The 19,475-nt window shown below is 45.1% G+C and overlaps 1 protein-coding gene across 2 annotated transcripts in view; it reads left to right on the forward strand.

Moving 5' to 3' along the window:
- Positions 1–492: 492 nt before the first annotated feature.
- PDE8B (phosphodiesterase 8B) overlaps positions 493–19,475 on the forward strand; it is a 357,296-nt gene continuing 338,313 nt past the window's right edge. For both annotated transcript variants that reach the window (XM_068248991.1, XM_068248999.1), the window contains exon 1: positions 493–578. In XM_068248991.1, the coding sequence (XP_068105092.1) occupies positions 531–578 (48 nt within the window). In that variant the 5' untranslated portion in view covers positions 493–530. The remainder of the gene's footprint in view (positions 579–19,475) is intronic.

Genomic DNA, 19,475 nt, shown 5'->3' on the forward strand with positions numbered 1-19,475 from the left:
CCCCTTTCAAAATTACCCAGCACCTGCATAGCACCCCCCAAAAAATTCCTGGAGCCGCCACTGACTGGCAGATAAAAGTGGTGAAAACTAATAGTTCTTGTCAAACTGTCTTTATTACTGGAAACAAATGTTTCAAGTTTGAGGCACTTTTTACTTTAACCTTCTCAGGAGAATATACTACAAGAGAAGCTCCATTGGATAGAAGGCATTAGGAACGAGCAGCCGAACCTGCTGCTGACAGAGGACTCGTCAGGTCCCCAAACTCTCCAAGTTCACACGAAGAAAGGAAGTTTGCCTCAAAGTACAAAACAAACAGCCCCGTCCGGCTGGCTGCTGGAGCTCCCGGCTGGGCGGAGAGCCTGCGGACTGGTGGGAGGGGGGAGATGGCTTGTGAAAAGGTGTGACTCCGCCCCCCGCTGTGACAACAAGAGGTGACTGATCACTCCCAGCTCTGCTAAGTCTGCGCTGCTTCAGTGCACAGTGCCAGCTGACATGGAGATCTGACAGGTGGAACTCATGCCTGTTGCTGAATGCTGATCATGAACGAGGAAGGCTGCAGCCAGGAGGAGGTGGACAGAGTAAGCATCCCATCTAGTTTCATATGAAGCATGTAATAGAGCTACTTTGTAATGAATCATGTAGAGCTACTTTGTACTTGGTTATATTTCATGTATTTAACTGTCACGTGCCTAACTCTCGTTATAATATGCATATTTCCATCTTATGCAGATGAGAGGATTTATGGGGTGCACTTAGCATTTATAAAGTCTGTTTTCTCAATCTTAAATCCCCTGCATTGCACTTAGCAAGCAGCCAAGCCATTTTTATTGCAGATTTCTACTTGATTGGCTGTTGAATGTCATTTTGATGAATAAGTACAAGCGTGGTTCCCTTTTTATGCAGTAGGTAGATAGCCACATGATATGTTTGGCCTCAAACTCCATGCCAGTTACCAGATCCAGCAGTATGTTACTTACCTGACTTGCCTATGTTAACTTGGTATGTTTGTCACTTGTTCATCAGATCAGGGATGTTGATAAATCCTCAGAATAAAGAGGATATGATCGCATACAAAGCCACAGAAATGTTCCAGCACTGTGGACAGTCACAGCTCTGATTTAGTAGTTGTTACTAGTCACTGCTTCTAAGGGGATAAGCAGCTGCTGCTAATGTAATCCGGTACAAGTGCTAGTAAGTATGGCGCATAACAGCAGCTTAGTAGCTGTGACTAGTAAGTAAGCTACTTACTTTCAATACAGTATCTGTCATAGAAAGCTACAGTATTGATGATGACCATTTAAATGAGTTTAGGAACTCGTAATCTGCTCGACTGTCTGTTAATCCGCCCATTCTGTTGTACACAAAAAAGAGGTGAGGACGAGGATACGCGACAGTAAAGGAGACCATATATCTATCGACTTGCTGGCCGATTGGCCATCTGATTTGATAATTAATATCAAATCGGTGCCACCAAGAGCATGCCCGATCGACAATGCGACCAATGTATCATTTAGACATGCTGCAAGATGTTGGGTCATCATGGTCGATCAGATGTGCGGTGGTAACGACAAGTGATATCGGGACGAGCTACCAAACCCCTGGTCTTGTCCTCCCTAATGTCAGATGTGCCCCCCGGTGCCCGGTGCAGTATACTTTACCTGTCAGTGACCGCTACTGGCTACCGGAGTAACGTGGTCACGCGTGTGACAGGGACAGCGTCAGCTGGCGAGGCGGTGGATGCAGCATCTCAAGGCTGATTCTGGATCGATTTCAGCATGAAAACGGTCGGGAATCGGCCTGCAGTGTATGGGCAGCCAACAGATCTTTCTCTAATCAGATTCAATCAGAGAGACATTTGTCTCTTGGTCAAATCTGCCCATCATCACTAGATGTATGGCTTCCTTAAAGGGCATCTAAGGTGAAAATAAACCGATGAGAAAAACAATTGTATCTATCCTCCTTCTCCTAAAAATGACTTTTTTAGATATCCCACAGTTTTATTTTATAATTAAATCTAGTTTTTAAGTTTTTACTGTTTAACTGCCTCTGCCCAAAGACTTCTTCATTGAAGGATACCAGACCTCAAATCTATGCATTTTTGACCCTTTTTATCTCTTTCCTGCTCTTGGAAGCCATTTACTGATGGGAAAATGTTTTATGGCTGTAATTATTTATCAGTGAGGCTTATGCTATAGTCTGACCCAGTCCGACCAGTGCCTAACCCGGACAGAAACTGTCACTTGCATACCTGATGGTTAACTCTTTCAGGCAGAGAAAAAAAGGAACACAGCCTAATTATTTGTGTGCTTGGCACTGTACATACATGTCTATCTCATCATGTCACATGTCACCTCGGTTGTCCTTTAAGGCTACGTTCACAGTGGACATGGGTTGTATCCCCTGTAAAGCAAGAATGCAATGCAACAGAACTGGAAAGTTATGGTGCACGTTATCCCTGCGTTGGGTTCCATACGTTAAAGCATACAGTCAATGAAAATTATACTTCACAATTGCAGTTTACGCTTGCGTTTTGCAGTAATGCCTGCCATGCATCGCTCTGCTCGCCGCCGCCGTCCCGAGCTCCCCGCGCGCTGTTCAGGCCGACCTCGAGGTCATCCTTACTGCGCCTGCGTGATGTGCCGCTGTCAATCATGGACACGTGGTAGTTGTCAATCATGGACTCGCAGTAGTTCTGCGTCTGTGCAGTACGCTGCGGACCACGTGTCCATGATTGACAGCGGCGCGTCACGCAGGCGCAGTAAGGACGACCTCGAGGTCGGCCTGAACAGCATGCAGGGAGCTCGGGATGGCTGCGGAGAGCGGAGCGATCAGCGTGGGACAGTCGGCTGCAAGGGGCTGGAGAAAGCCCCAGGTGAGTAAGGCTGATTTTTCATTTTTTAGCCTGATGTTTCCTTTAAAGGGCCCCTGAACAGTACCTAAAATCAAAAATTTCACTTACCTGGGGCTTCCTTCAGCCCACCGTAGGCCCGAGGTCCCCTGGCGTCCTCCTGGCTCCTCTCCGGGTCCTGCTGGCGGCTCCGTTACCAGCGGCACCTGGGGCGAGTATCGGCCGACTCTTCTTGGATCTGGATGCTCCGCGTCATCACGCCGGCCGCTACACGTCATCACGACAGCCGGTGTGACAGTCTTGCGCATGCGCGGTTCAGAGTTAGAAAACCGCACTTGCACAGGACTGTCACGCCGGCCGGCGTGATGACGTGGAGCGTCCAGATCCAGGAAGACGGCCCAGGTGTTGCCGATAATGGAGCCGCCAGTGGGACCCGGAGAGGAGCCAGGAGGAGGACGCTGGGGGACCTGGCGGCCTACAGTTGGCTGGAGGAAGCCCCAGGTAAGTGACGTTTTTGATTTTAGGTACTGTTCAGGGTCCCTTTAAACACTAAGAATATTGGTAGATATTAACAATAATTTTCTCAAACAGTTCTGTCTTCACCCACAGAAGTACTTCTGACAATTTTAAAGGTAACCTAAACTCAATCAAAAAAAGGCAGTTTAATTTACCTGGGGCTTCTATCGGCCCCCTGAAGCCGCCCTGTGCCCACACGACGACAAACCGATCCTCCGGTTCCCCGCCAAGACCAAGTGTCAATCATGCACGTCCTCAATCATGCTGCCATGCACAGTACGAGATTTTCATGTCATGCGCAGGACACTCCCAGCGACGGGAGCATGGTCGAGGATGCGCGCAGCAAGGGCTGCGCAGTGGCCATCAACTGGCTTTTTTTCATTGAGTTTAGGTTTCCTTTAAAATTGTCAGAAGTACTTCTGTGGGTGAAGGCAGAATTGTTTGAAAAACTGAATTGTACTTTGTGGTGTTTACTATAATTTGTTTATTTTATTTCAGTTTCCTGTGTCCCCTTCGTAGGGGCTGCTGACCTGGTCGGTTCAGCGGCTTCTGCACAAACAGCAAACATGCGCACCGCTCGCTGTCATTCCCCTGTAGCTGCGAGCCTTCCACACAGGCGCAGCATATACATGGGCTGTCATATCTGGTGCTATTCTGCATGTGGGGAAACCGAGTGCGATCCCCTCAAGTATGATCCCTTGATCCCTGCTGCACCCATACACAGTAACTTTGTGGTTTAAAACTGCAGCTGTGACAGCATGATGCAATGCTATAAAAAAGCTATGTAACTGAAAATAAAAATATGAGACTCTTTTCTTTTCTGCTAATGTTCTATTCATTATCCATACTACACATACAATTCATTATATGATCTTTTTTTTTTTTTCCCGCTTTAAGTTTGCTTTAACTCTTCCTGTACTGGAAAACAATATGAGACTCTTTTCTTTGCTCCCAGTGTTCTATTTCTTAGCTGTACTACACATACTATTCAGTATCTCATACGTTTATTTTCACTTCAGGTTTCACCACTATCGTGAAAAATGTAAAATACATACATATAAAATGTACATTTCTCCAGGAGTAAAATGCACCATAAATCACTTTTTTTTATGTTCTGTCATTTACAGTAGGTAATAAAAAACTGACTGATTTGAGAGATTTTGAACGGGTCCATCTACACATACAGTGGTTTGCAAAAGTATTCGGCCCCCTTGAAGTTTTCCACATTTTGTCATATTACTGCCACAAACTTGAATAAATTTTATTGGAATTTCCATGTGAAACACCAATACAATGTGGTGTACACGTGAGAAGTGGAACGAAAATCATACATGATTCCAAACATTTTTTTACAAATCAATAACTGCAAAGTGGGGTGTGCGTAATTATTTAGCCCCCTTTGGTCTGAGTGCAGTCAGTTGCCTATAGACATTGCCTGATGGGTGCTAATGACTAAATAGAGTGCACCTGTGTGTAATCTAATGTCAGTACAAATACAGCTGCTCTGTAACGGCCTCAGAGATTGTCTAAGAGAATCTTGGGAGCAACAACACCATGGGCTTGATTCACAAAGCGGTGCTAACTTACTTAGCACGTCTAAAGTCTTTAGACGTGCTAACCAGGGTGCTAAGTAGGTTAGCACCGGATTTCTCAATTGAGAAAACCGGTGCTAACCTACTTAGCACCCTGGTTAGCGCGCCTAAAGACTTTAGACGTGCTAAGTAGGTTAGCACCGCTTTGTGAATCAAGCCCCATGAAGTCTAAAGAACACACCAGACAAGTCAGGGCTAAAGTTATTGAAAAATTTAAAGCAGGCTTAGGCTACAAAAAGATTTCCAAAGCCTTGAACATCCCACAGAGCGCTGTTCAAGCGATCATTCAGAAATGGAAGGAGTATGGCACTACTGTCAACCTACCAAGACAAGGCCGTCCACCTAAACTCACAGGCCGAACAAGGAGAGCGCTGATCAGAAATGCAGTCAAGAGGCCCATGGTGACTCTGGACGAGCTGCAGAGATCTACAGCTCAGGTGGGGGAATCTGTCCATAGGACAACTATTAGTCGTGCACTGCACAAAGTTGGCCTTTATGGAAGAGTGACAAGAAGAAAGCCATTGTTAACAGAAAAGCATAAGGATTCCCATTTGCAGTTTGCCACAAGCCATGTGGGGGACACAGCAAACATGTGGAAGAAGGTGCTCTGGTCAGATGAGACCAAAATGGAACTTTTTCGCCAAAATGCAAAACGCTATGTGTAGCGGAAAACAAACACTGCACATCACTCTGAACACACCATCCCCACTGTCAAATATGGTGGTGGCAGCATCATGCTCTGGGGGTGCTTCTCTTCAGCAGGGACAGGGAAGCTGGTCAGAGTTAATGGGAAGATGGATGGAACCAAATACAGGGCAATCTTGGAAGAAAACATCTTAGAGTCTGCAAAAGACTTGAGACTGGGGCGGAGGTTCACCTTCCAGCAGGACAACGACCCTAAACATAAAGCTAGGGCAACAATGGAATGGTTTAAAACAAAACATATCCATGTATTAGAATGGCCCAGTCAAAGTCCAGATCTAAATCCAATCGAGAATCTGTGGCAAGATCTGAAAACTGCTCTTCACAAACGCTGTCCATCTAATCTGACTGAGCTGTTTTGCAAAGAAGAATGGGCAAGGATTTCAGTCTCTAGATGTGCAAAGCTGGTAGAGACATACTGTATATTCCTGCGTATAAGACTACTTTTTAACCCTTGAAAATCTTCTGAAAAGTTGGGGGTCGTCTTATACGCCGGGTGTCATTGATGCCGGGTGATACGCCCTATCCTGTTACCGCCTCTCAGATCTCCCTGCTGAGGGAGTGCATTCTATTCTTCCATACCGCTCTGATAAACAGGTAGACAAGGAGAGCTGACCAGTCTACTTAAGGAGAGTTGACCAATGCAACAAGTCAATTGACTATATACTGTTATATACCTTGTAACACATACAGTACAGCACCAGTATCTGTTCAAACAGCACCACTACATGATTTTTTTCTTTTTATTTTCATTTGGTTTGCGTTGGAAGAGGGGTAGTCTTATATGGTGAGTATATCCCAAACTCTATATTTTAACTGGAAAAGTTGGGGGGTCGTCTTATACGCCCAGTCGTCTTATACGCCGGAATATACGGTACCCTAAAAGACTGGAAGCTGTAACTGCAGCAAAAGGTGGTTCTACAAAGTACTGACTCGGGACTGAATAATTACACACACCCCACTTTGCAGTTATTGATTTGTAAAAAATGTTTGTAATCATGTACGATTTTCGTTCCACTTCTCACGTGTACACCCAGGGGCGTACCTAGAAATCCCCGCGCCCCCCTGCAAAAAAAAAAAAAAAATCTGGCCCCCCTCCTAGGGCTCGCTCAGGGACTTTTGGGAGGCAGGAGGGGTCGCAGCATAAGAGGAGGGTGTGGCAGATCGGTGGGGAGGGGGACATTCCTCCCCCTCCCTCACCTCGGGCTCTCCTCTCAGCGCTCCCCTCCTGCAATCATTGGTGGCAGCGGGCAGCAGCAGCGGCGGCCTGAGCACATTACCTTCTTCTCGCCGGAGGTCTTCCGTTCTCTAAGAGCAACTTCCTGTTTACACAGGAAGTTGCATGAAGCTCTTAGAGAACGGAAGACCTCCAGCGAGAAGGAGGTAATGTGTTATCCTGCCGCCGCCGCCTCTGCTGCTGCCCGCTGCCACCAATGATTGCAGGAGGGGAGCGCTGAGAGGAGAGCCTGAGGTGAGGGGGGGGGGGGGGAATGTCCCCCTCCCCATCGATTTGCCACACTCTCCTCATGCTGCGACCCCTCCTGCCCCCCAAAAGTCCCTGAGCGGGCCCTAGGGGGGCCCCCCCGCGACGGCAGGGGTCGCATCCCTTATTGTTACGCCAGTGTGTACACCACTTTGTATTGGTCTTTCACGTGGAATTCCAATAAAATTGATTCATGTTTGTGGCAGTAATGTGACAAAATGTGGAAAACTTCAAGGGGGCCAAATACTTTTGCAAACCACTGTAGGAGATTCTCAGGACCTTTATTCTTTACAAAAGCACTCCCTGAAAAGGATGTAGAAAAATATGTCAACCAGCTTTCCTGCTCGTTTGCCTGCAATTTTGCTAGTTGGACTGAGCAACTACAATTCAGTAACTGGTTTTGTAAATAAAAAAATACTTGAGACTTCCCCATGAGGAGATGGACTAGTACAAAACCTGTCCGTTGTTTACTGCCTACTGTAAGTGACAGCAACATAGGAAATCATTTATTGTGCATTTTTGCTCTGGGAGTAAATTCTTACATTTTTCTCATACTCTCAGTAGGGGTTTGTTCACACTGTGAGCTAGTTCAATTTTTTTAAAGCACTGGCAATTTTGAAAATCGCCAAGTGCTTGTGCAATGTTGCTGTATGTGAGTGTTGAGCTTTCTTTCCAATTGCAAACGCGGCTCCTGCAGCATTTCTAGAGCGTTTGCGCTTCAATGCAAGGTATGGGAAAATCGCAGAGCGCATGAAAAAGCGCTTTGCAAAGCAATTTGGTGAGTGCTTTGTAAAAGGAAAAAATACATTGTAATTAATCAGTTCCAGGGCAAAGAGTTCACTTCCTGATTGTCATCAGGAAGTGAAAAAAAAACAAAAGCGCATTGAAAAGCTCTTCTAAAAGCACTTAAGAAAGCGCAAATCACCCAGAAAGGGCTGGGGAAGGCACTTACAAAAGCACTCACAAAAGCGCTCAGCGCTTGCGATGGCCATTTATAATGTAAACAAGGCCTCACTGCTGCACAAAACAATCTTTAGTGGTCATGTCAGGTGGAATTCTATGGAAAACCTGTGGCGTTGTGGAAAGAGAGTATTAAACTATGAGCACATGGCTAAATTGCTCATTCGTGATGTCTCAGCTACAAATCTAAAGCCTCATCTACACGAGGTGATCCGGCGGCTCGATTAGCCGCCGGATCGCCTCAGCCGCATCCCCGCGTGTACCCACCGCGTCTCCGCTCGCCCGCGCCTGCGTAGGATTCGATCCCCCACTCGTCCCCGCCGGCGCCGCTTATCTTCCGCTCGATTCCCTGCCATTGTCCCCTCGTGGGGAACGAGCAGAGAATCGGCGGTGGCGAGATCCGACCTGTCGGATCTTATCAATCGAGCCGCATCAACGGCTCGATTGATAATACACATCGGAGCGTCATCTACGCATGTAGACCCAGCTTAAATGTTTATAGATGCCCCACAATGGCAGTGGCCTCCTTGCCTGCAATCTGCCTGGATGATTGCCCCGTCGGATATTGTTTATTCACTTTGGGAATCTCAGAGGCAGTTTCTGCTCCGCCTCCACCTTCCTCAACTCTCCATAGAGCAAATAACTCCGCAAAATGCATGCTTGTACAGCAGTCTTTTCAACATTGCCATGCAAAATGTCTGACTTGTGTAGAAGGTGTGACGCTTGCTCAGGAACTGCTCTTTTTTTTGAGACCTAACTCTGCACCTTCCAGCAAAGCTGTGGTGACAAAGGTCCATCAGCTGTGGTTCCCAAATCCTCATTTCACAGTGACTGGCAAAATTATTGAGTAGTGGATGGGGGATGTACTAATTAACTATTATGCCTAATTAACCAAAACAGTAACTCTACCTTAAAGCGTACCTTACAAGGATACTTAGCTAAAAAGAAGTAAGCCTCTGGATCCTTTAGAACAGGCGTAGGGAACCTATGGCTCGGGAGCCAGATGTGGCTTTTTTGATGGCTTATGTTGGCTCACAGACAAATCAGTAGGGGTTGATTCACTAAGCTACACTGCTCAAGCAGTGCAGCTTAGTGTGGCAAGTAAAATTTTCAAAGTAGTGCATGTTACTGCTGTAGCATGCACTACTAACTTACTCGCGCTCCCCCAAAATGAACAGCTGTTCCAATTGTCCCACTCTGGACCCTGTCAGGTCCAGTGACTTTGTAGGACGAGATCCCCACACTTTGATTGGCCAAATAGGCTGCCTGTCCCTCGTCAGGCAGCCTATTGGGCAAAAGTGTGGGGATCTGGTCCTACAAAGTAAATCAACCCCATGTCAACTAGCTGTCTGGCTCTCTGGGAAATTGCTGATGTTGCAGAAACCCATGAGCAGCTGAAGACGTGTCTGACACTTCCACTGCCCGGAGGATCAACTGAATACACATCACCATGGCAACAGGGACATGGGCCCTTCTGTCCCAGTTTGATACATATTGTATGGCTCTCACGGAATTACATTTTAAATATGTGGCGTTTATGGGTCTCTCAGCCAAAAAGGTTCCTGAACCCTGCTGTAGAAGCTTCCCTCACCATCCTCTGGACCACCGTTGCTGCTCGTGGACCCCTGAAAGAAATCTGACAAAAGCTGGTTGGATTTCTGATCGCCTCCATGCTGGAGAACAGCCATACTGTGACTGTGCATGTAGAGCCGCACTTGTGCAGCAAATCACAGCTTACTGTGCAGGTGCAGCTATGCTTGTGCTGGTGCAGCATGGCCACACTTGTGCATAAAGAGGAGTACGGTTGGATCTTCCAGAGTCTCCCAGTAAGCAGCGATAGGGGCCAGGACGACACGGGGAGCCTCTTGAGGATCCAGAGGCTTTCCTCTTTGTAGGTAAGTTTAATTTTTTTGCCGCAAGGAGACACTTAAAACAAACCTGTGACTTTCAAAAAAACCCATACATACCTACGTAGAGGGAAGTCTCTGGGTAGTCTAGAGCTTCCCATGTCCTCCTGGGCCCCTCTTCTAGTTCGCAACCATGCTCCCCGTTGTGTACTAGTCTATGCAGCTGCGTAGTGCCCCCTGTTATGGTTCTTGTAGTATGCCAGTGCCGGGCATATGACGGAAAAAATCAGAACCGAAACTTTTCTCTTCTTATAGGTAAGTATCTGTTTTTTAATTACTTTTCGGTTTCAGGTTCTCTTTAACCATGAAAATAGCAACAGAAAAGAGAAGACAACAGAGAAATGTAGTCTATAGTGTTTATAATTCGGGTGCACTCACAGGGTGTCTCTAAAATAAAGGTTATGGAGTCTAAACATGAGGAGCACTTTAAGAACTGACTGAGCGTGGAGGACTGTGTGTCCCAGAACAGGCAGATAATGGATAATGTTAATACCGTCCCATATAGCAGTTGTATGTGTTTTAGCAGTGTGTGTATACATTCCTAAGTACCTCATGCTTTCTTGAGCAAACACTGCACGTTACAGAGTCCTCCATCAGCTGTATACACACACTCTGTAACTCCTTCCACTGCCATTGCAATACTTCATTGTGTTTTCACTTCTCGGTGTATCTGTTGCATTTCATCACTGCCGTGTATGAATCCTCAGCTTGCCTGTTGGAAAACATTTTTTTCTCTTTTCTTTTTGAGGAAACTCCAGACAGGCAGGCAGGAAGAGAAGGGAAATCGGTTCTGCAGGGACACAGACAGCAAGCATAAATAACTCAGAAATATTGCTGAAAACAAGTATTTTTTTTGTCAGTGTCCCTATGGGCAGGGCAGGTGCTACCATATGGGCAAAGGGGGCAATTGCCCCAGGGGCCCAGCATCCATAGGGGCCCCCGAGTGTCTGCCACCACCCCACTAAATTCTCTCCGTCACCCTCCCCCCGCAGAGTTACAGAGGCAGTGGTGACAGGAACACACTAGCTTCCTCTGAGTTTGAGGCATTGCAGGTCCGTTTGTCTTCTCTTTAGTGTTCCTGTTTGCACTTCCTGCTTCTCTGTTTGGGCTTTAGTGTGTGTTGTTAGAGGCAGGAAGTGCAGAGCAGCAACACTACAGAGATGACAGATGGGACTTCCAGTGCCTGGAACGCAGAGGAGGTGAGCGTTTGCCTGTCACACCTATCTCCATAACGCTGTGGTGAGGTGGACGCTCGATAGTTAGAGGGGTACCTGACTACTATACTGTGGGGAGGGGGGAGGGTGTCAGGGAGCCCCCAGGTTCCTTTTGCCCTGAGGCCCCATTGTAGCTAGAACTAGCCCTGCCTATGGGCAAGATTCTACATCACTTCTGTTGAGGTATGCCAATTTTCTGGACAGAAATTGAGGGGAAAAGACAATTAAAAAAACTTGACGCTGTGCTCCACACCAGGAAAAAAGGTTTTAGCTGGAGTTATATCTCAAAGTCCCCTTGTCACTTTTTATACATTGTGAACTCGATGGACGTATGTCTTTTTTCAACCAAAATAACTATGTAACTATGTGATCTGGGGTCACGCATGCTATCCAGGAGATCTCAAATTAGTGTGGTTCAGGGGTGTAAGTACACATCTCAAGGCTCCCCTCCAAAACTATTAAGGGAAGAGGTCCGCTTCCTACGTTTCTGGCACCCCGCACCTGCAATGGTTGTCATCAGATCCCCAGCAGGGAGAGAGCCTGGACTTCTTCCTTCAGATCAGCACAGGGTAGTACAGGATCAATATGTAAAAGAAAGGAAAAACACAATCGAGAGCCCCAATAGTGTATTATTGATGATAAAGGAATGCCAAGGTAGCAGCAAATAGAAATATACTCACAAGTATGGGTTGCCGGGTTCAGGCAACCACTTAAAGCACTTATGGGGATATTAGGCCTGTCCCCTCTCAGGCTAAAAAGTCGCTCTCTGTAGCAGGAAAGAAGGGGTGTTCACCCATCCACCAGGTGGATAGCAATAATTGCAATGGAAGCAGAGGCGCCAGCAGAGTAAAAATTGATCATAGGTAAAAACAGATAAAAGTTGGGGGGCAAGGGTGGACTTACCTCCCCAAAACCAAACACAACCACTATGTATGGTTTAAACAAGATTTAATTTGTACTCCAGAACAAATGCAACGCGTTTCGCGGGTCTCTAGCCCGCTTCCTCAGGCAATAATAAAGATAGGAGTAACTCAGAAGTTGTGTAGCCAAGTACAGCGCCTCTGTTACTCCTATCTATAATTTACCTATGATCAATTTTTACTCTGCTGGCGCCTCTGTTTCCATTGCAACAGGGTAGTACAGGGCTGTGGAGTCGAGGAGTCAGAGAAATTTATGGGTACATAGAGTCGGTGGTTTCATAAGCTGAGGAGTTGGAGTCAAATGATTTTTTTATCCACTCCATAGCTTTGGCTGGGCTGTGGAGTGGGGGTTGAGGAGGAGGAGCAATTTTGGGTACCTGGAGTCAGAGTCGGAGTGGATGGTTTCATAAACTGAGAAGTTGGAGTCTGATGATTTTTTTGTACCCATTCCACAGCCCTGGGGTAGTACTGGTCCCTGCTGATCCCACTGCAGCCTCTAGTTTTCCTCTGCCTCTGTCTTGGCCTTCCACGCGTTGCATGAAGTCATCTGATATATAGAGAAAATCAGAACACAGGTGTAACGATCGGTGTCAGCACACAGAGAGAATCTGATTATTGGTGATCTGCAGTATCACCAAGAATACAGATATATATATATATATATATATATATATATATATATATATATATATACCTGATTATTGATGATCTGCAGAATCACCAATAATACAAGTATAACTAACCTCTGGACACCTATATAGTGTGAGTGTTTGGTGCAACAGTAATGACTTTGAGTAGGACCACCCGAGGAGCAGGTGGTCCTTGGCAGTTTGAGAAATACCTCCCTCTGGGAAGTGTGAAGACCTTCCAGCAGCCTGAGACTTCCAAGGGGGTGGAGCCCCAGGCTGAATAGCAGGAAGGCCCTGTGGCTAAGTGACACCTAAAAGGTGGGCGTCACAAGCAGCACTGCACTAATCCCTCAATGGAGAGTGATAGCTCGCAAGGTCGGGCAGGCTAGGTCGGCAACACACGAGCAGATAAGGTACAGAGACAGAAGGCTGATTCGGTAACCAGGGACAGGCAGGGTTGGCAACAGGTAATCAGATATGCGTAGGTACCGAATCAGAAAGCAGAAGGAAAGTCAGGAAAGCAATAGGTCATAACAGATATCAAGCAAGGCCTAGTCTTGGGTGTGAGGTCCGTGGTCTCAACACCCTGGAACTAGTCTGAAGTATAACACAATAGTAACACAGTATCCCTAGTCTTGGGTGTGAGGTCCGTGGTCTCAACACCCTGGAACTAAAAGAACTTTCAGAAAACTGAAAGACAAGTGTGACCTCTACCTTACAACAGCTAATGTAATTTATAGAGAAAACTGACAAATTGCGCAAGATGTCAGTTTTTTTTCTGCGCGCGAAATCTGCATTCAAGTGTGACCTAGCTCATTGATTAACATGAGTTCTCAGTTGAAAACAGTTTTTCTGTGCAGAAAACGAGCACGAAAGCCGACAAGTGTGACCCCTGCCTCAGAGATTGTCCAGCAATGAGGGAAAAAAAGCCAGCATTGCTGACTTTAACTGCTTCACAACTGAGGGGTTTTACCCCTTCAGCATCTGAGCAATTTTCTCCTTTCAGCTCTCCTTCCATTCATTCGCCTATAACTTTATCATTACTTATCACAATTAAATGAACTAGATCTTGTTTTTTTCGCCACCAATTAGGCTTTCTTTAGGTGGGACATTATGCCAAGAATTATTTTATTCTAAATGTGTTTTACTGGGAAAATAGGAAAACATTTGGAAAAAAAAAATATTTTTCAGTTTTCGGCCATTATAGTTTTTAAATAATGTTTGCTACTGTAATTAAAATCCATGTAACTTATTTGCCCATTTGTCCTGGTTATTACACCGTTTAAATTATGTCCCTATCACAATGTTTGGCGCCAATATTTTATTTGCAAATAAAGGTGCATTTTTTTCAGTTTTGCGTCCATCCCTAATTACAAGCCCATAATTTATAAAGTAACAGTGTTATACCCTCTTGATATAAATATTTAAAGATTTCAGTCCCTAAGGTAACTATTTATGTTTGTTTTTTTTTTTTATTGTAATTTTTTTTATTTTTTTATTACAAAAATAAAATCGGTAACAATTGGGGAGTGTGGGAGTTAATGAGTTAGTTTATATTGTAAAATAATGTATTTGTATAGGAAAAATGTTTTTGGGTGTAGTTTTACTTTTTGGCCACAAGATGGCCACAGTTCATTTTTGTGAATGCGTCCTGCAAGCGTAGGAAGTATGCTTGCAGGAAGTTCAGGGAGGCAGGGAAATTTTTTGTTTCTCACAGTGATCGCGCTGCTTCTCATAGAAGCAGCCAATCATTGCTGGGGGGCAGAGATCAACGAACGAGAATGTTTTTCCCGTTCACTGATCTCCGGGCACGAGCGCAAGAGCGTGTGCGAGCAGGAGCGCGGGCAGCGTCGGGGGTGCGTATATCTACTCTCCGGGCGGGGAATTGAAGTTCAAAGGAGTGTAGATATACTGTACCTGGGTGGCGAAGTGGTTAATTTTCCATGCAGAAGAGAATCTGGTACTTCCTTGTCAACAACAGTGTTAATATGAGGAGATGAAGCCAAGAAGAAAAGATTTACAACAGGTAATTATGCTTTTTCTAATGTAAATATTGACACACCTCAAGCATCACTGCCCTTTTCTGGAACTAGTGCTATTCACTTTCACTTTAACCACACCCCTCTGCCCATATGCTGCAAAGCAATGGGGCCAATGGAAAGGTATGTGCATTGTCATGTGATCAGCATTTAGGCCAGTTTTTCACTTGAGTGTGATGCAGTGTGGTGTGCACACCACAGAAATGAGGCTGTATACAGTATGTCCCTGCGCCACAGTGCACTGACAGGGTCATATGCATAGGCCCGCCCCCTGTTAGTGACGTACTCACTGCTGGACAGGAAGTATGTTACTGGGATTCCTGTCGGTCCGCACATGCGCACCGCGCTTCTGTCGTGCACACTGCCTGCGTCACTCATTGACTTGCATTACTGCATGATCCATGCGGTAAGCGCGGTTCATGCAGTACATGCAGACTTTGCGTCAGATGGGCAGCTTCTGGCACAGCGCACTGCACCACAATAACTCTGCAAAGCTCCATTAACTTACATTACACTCACAGCACCTTGTGGTACGAAAAGGGTAACGCAGCTCAGGTTCACAATGCCAGTGTGCAAGGGGCCTCAGTGAGTGTGAAATCAGTGCATGATCACTGATGACTTCTCTTACAAGACAAAAAAGTTTTATCCTGCGCTACTGAAAGATGATATGGGGTCCAGTACTTGAATGAGGTGATTACTCCTTGATCTTGTTATTGCATTGGATGCTGCTCTTTCAGATTGGGTGGTGCCAGGTGCTAGGAAAGTGAAACAAAAATTAGACAAGAGTGCTCCTATAGTGCATTAATGTATTTTACTTGTTATGCGCATAATATGGTTGCACTTACATAAGATGATGGGTATATAGCGCGTGAGAGTGGCCGCCCATAAACGAATCCTCCTTGCCGCGGTCTGGCCAGGACACGGGTTAAGCTGTTAGCCAGGCCGCGGCAAGGAGGATTAGCTTATGGGCAGCCACTCTCATGCGCTATATACCCATCATCTTATGTAAGTGCAACCATATTGTGCGCATAACAAGTAAAATACGTTAATGCACTATAGAAGCGCTCGTCTATTTTTTGTTTGACTTCTCTTCCGGGCAGGGATGGGTGAGTATTGATATGTTTGAAGCATTTCTAATTGCTGCTATTCTAATTCTAGAAACAAAACATTTGTGCTGTCCAATTATCACTCATTTCCCTTCACTCTTCAAACACAAAGAAAGTTCACAGCCAAAACCTACACCTGAGAAAGAAAGGCAGATTTTAACCTGTTAATACAAAATAAAAACAACTATTTAATAGGACTATGTAAGCAACTGTTTATCTAATTACTAATTCACCTCACATTAGCTTCAGGCACACAGGTTTGCTTTAAGCTAGTTTTACACTTGTTTGTTACATTGCGGTGCGATGCAATGCACCTGCTGCATCGCACATCATCAAACCTCACTCATATGATCCTGCAGCAGAGTGCGGCGACAGGGTCATATGCATAGCCCCGCCCCGTTCAGTGATGTATTCCCTGCTGGGCAGGAAGTATGTCACTGGGATTCCCGTCAGTCCATGCATGTGTGCTGTGACACACTGAGCTCCGTCTTTACACTACGTGTGTCGGCCCATAGACTTCCATTACCCCAGGCACCGTGCCATAAGCGCTGTGTTTGCAGTAATGCGTTGCTGCCCTTGCTCGGCCTGGATACTTCTGGGGCACTGCAACGAACCACAATAAGTGTGAAAGTCTCCATAGACTTTCATTGCTTTTGCACCTTTTCTCAAACTGATTATCAGGGGGTTCTGTATGGCTTATATTATGGTGAAACCCCTCCCACAGTGTGATGTCAGAACCTAGGTCTTGAAGGTTTCCTGTCTGTGCACCTTGTTGCATTGTGGTATAAAAATATAACCTTTTTAGTCTATTGCAATGTTAGTGGCTGTGGTAATAACTAATGGCAGTTAGTGCTGTATTGTTTTTTTCTTGTCTGCCAGTAGTAAAGATGATTACATGCAGGCTGATTGTGGATCAAACAATATGAACAAATTACATGGCAAATATCAATCATTTCTTGATCTCTCTTCTATTTTTTAACTTCTTACTTTGTAATGTATTGATTTATTTTCTCCCCCTTTTTGCTAAAGTTTCTCTTTAAACTGCAAGTGTAAAATGGACCTAAAGTGTACAGTAAAGTCATGCATTTTCTTATTCAGAGAATGTTGTCATGATTTTGCGTTGCCTTGTTTCTTCCCAGTCTGCTGGCCTCTGTAGCGATTGTCATTTGTTTTGCAGTGGATGAGAAGAGGCGTTCTGCTTTAAAGGGGCACTACAGCGAAAAACTGTAAAATTAAAAATATGTGCAAACATATACAAATAAGAAGTACATTTTTCCAGAGTAAAATGAGCCATAAATTACTTTTCTCCTGTTGCTGTCACTTCCAGTAGTCAGTAGAAATCTGACAGAAGTGACAGGTTTTGGACTAGCCCATCTCTTCATAGGGGATTCTCAGCAAGGCTTTTATTCTTTATAAAGATATTCCCTAAAAAGTATTTAAACAATGATGCTGGCCGGCTTCCCTGCTTCCTACACAGTTTTTTGGCAGTTGGACAGAGCAACTGCCATTCACTAAGGCTGCATTTCCACTTGTGCGGTGCAAATCGCCGCGGTAAAAATTCGCATGCGGATGCGAAATTCGCATGCGGGTCTATGCGAATTTTCATGCGAATTTCCATGCGAATTCGCATGGATGACGATGTATGCGTATTTAACCATGGCAGTGCTGTTGTGCTTTTCCATTGTTTCTATGCGAATTCGCATGGAAATTCGCATGAAAATTCGCATACCTAAACCTCATGCGAATTTCCTAATAAATACATTGTATGCGATTCGCATAGCGGTATGCGGTATGCGAATTCTGATGGCTCTGCCATGCGAATTTTTTCTGCACAGAAAAACGCAAAGGAATCCTGACAAGTGGAAACAGTCCCATTCACTTGTATTGCTATGCGAATTTGCATGCGAAAAACGCATGCGAATTCGCAATAGTGGAAATGGGCCCTAAGTGCTTTTGAAAATAAATACGTGAGAATCCCCTATGAAGAGATGGACTAGTCCAAAACCTGTCGCTTCTGTCAGATTTCTACTGCCTACTGTAAGTGACAGCAACATAGGAGAAAAGTAATTTATGGCTCATTTTACTCTGGAAAAAATGTACTTCTTATTTGTATATGTTTGCACATATTTTACATTTTACAATTTTTTTGCTGTAGTGCCCCTTTAACAGTGTTAGACCTCTCAAGCCTGGTACACACTTTCAATTCTGATTGGCCAATCAATAATCAGTTTCACCTCCTCCATGTAGTAAGAGGGTTTATCTGCAATCTGCTTATAGTATTCCAAATCTGTTGACCCTTGTATTACATGGAGGTGGTAAAATTGGTCATTGATTGGCCAATCATAATTGAAAGTGTGTACCAGGTGTTATTATTCTTCCTAGCTATTGCTGAACTGCTCCAGGAGATAGCAAACTGTACTGTTTACATGGCAAACACATAATGACAGCCTGGAAGACAGTGTCTTTCAGTGAGGATTTCTACAGATGAGGTGCATTCTCAGTGATCCAAACATAATGCAGAGTAGCAGGATTGCACATAAATGGATTTAGAATTGTTTAAAGGAGAAGTGCGTCACAGTCCTAGGCGATCTCAAATGAACGTATGGTTATGATTGTGAAGTGCTGGTACGGCACCAACATTTTGGAGGGAAGTGTGGAATAGGCATCTGCTGAGCGAATCATTTGCTTCCAGGATGCACAGCATGCCACAGTGCGTGTATCAAAAAAGGGCGCCTGGAAAAAAGGGCGCGGGGTATAGCCGAAATTGTAAGTTTGAATACAAAACCATATTTTTCGTTTAAGAGGTTATAAACGATAATTTAGTGCTAAATAGGTTAAATAAACGGAAATGAAATGGCAAAATAGCGTCTATAACAGTAAACGAATTCTGAAATGAAACGTCAAATAGCGTCTATAACAAAAACGATATTTACACTTGTATTAAGCATAGTACTAGAATGGTAGGTTTTAGAGGTATTTTACTACAATTATACCTAACTTTAGGGTCACAGATATCTCTCCTTATCCCTATCCCTCACACCTAGACCCCCCCTTTGTGTAAATACACATAATGTAATAAATTGTATATATTACATATATTGTACTATAACTATACCTAACCTTACTCTCATACAGAGCCCTCCCTGTACCTATCCCTAACCCCTAGACCCCCCTGGTGGTGCCTAAACCTAAGACCCCCCTGGTGGTGCCTAAAACTAACCACCCCCCTGGTGGCGTATATTGCACTGTAAGTATACCTAACCCTCCCTGTACCTATCCCTAACCCCTAGACCCCCCTGGTGGTGCCTAAACCTAAGACCCCCCTGGTGGTGCCTAAACCTAAGACCCCCCCGGTGGTGCCTAAACCTAAGACCCCCCCGGTGGTGCCTAAACCTAAGACCCCCCTGGTGATGCCTAAACCTAAGACCCCCCTGGTGATGCCTAAACCTAAGACCCCCCTGGTGATGCCTAAACCTAAGACCCCCCTGGTGATGCCTAAACCTAAGACCCCCCTGGTGGTGCCTAAACCTAAGACCCCCCTGGTGGTTCCTAAAACTAA

The sequence above is a fragment of the Hyperolius riggenbachi genome, chromosome 1 (genome assembly GCF_040937935.1).
Source record: "Hyperolius riggenbachi isolate aHypRig1 chromosome 1, aHypRig1.pri, whole genome shotgun sequence".
NCBI lineage: Eukaryota > Metazoa > Chordata > Amphibia > Anura > Hyperoliidae > Hyperolius > Hyperolius riggenbachi.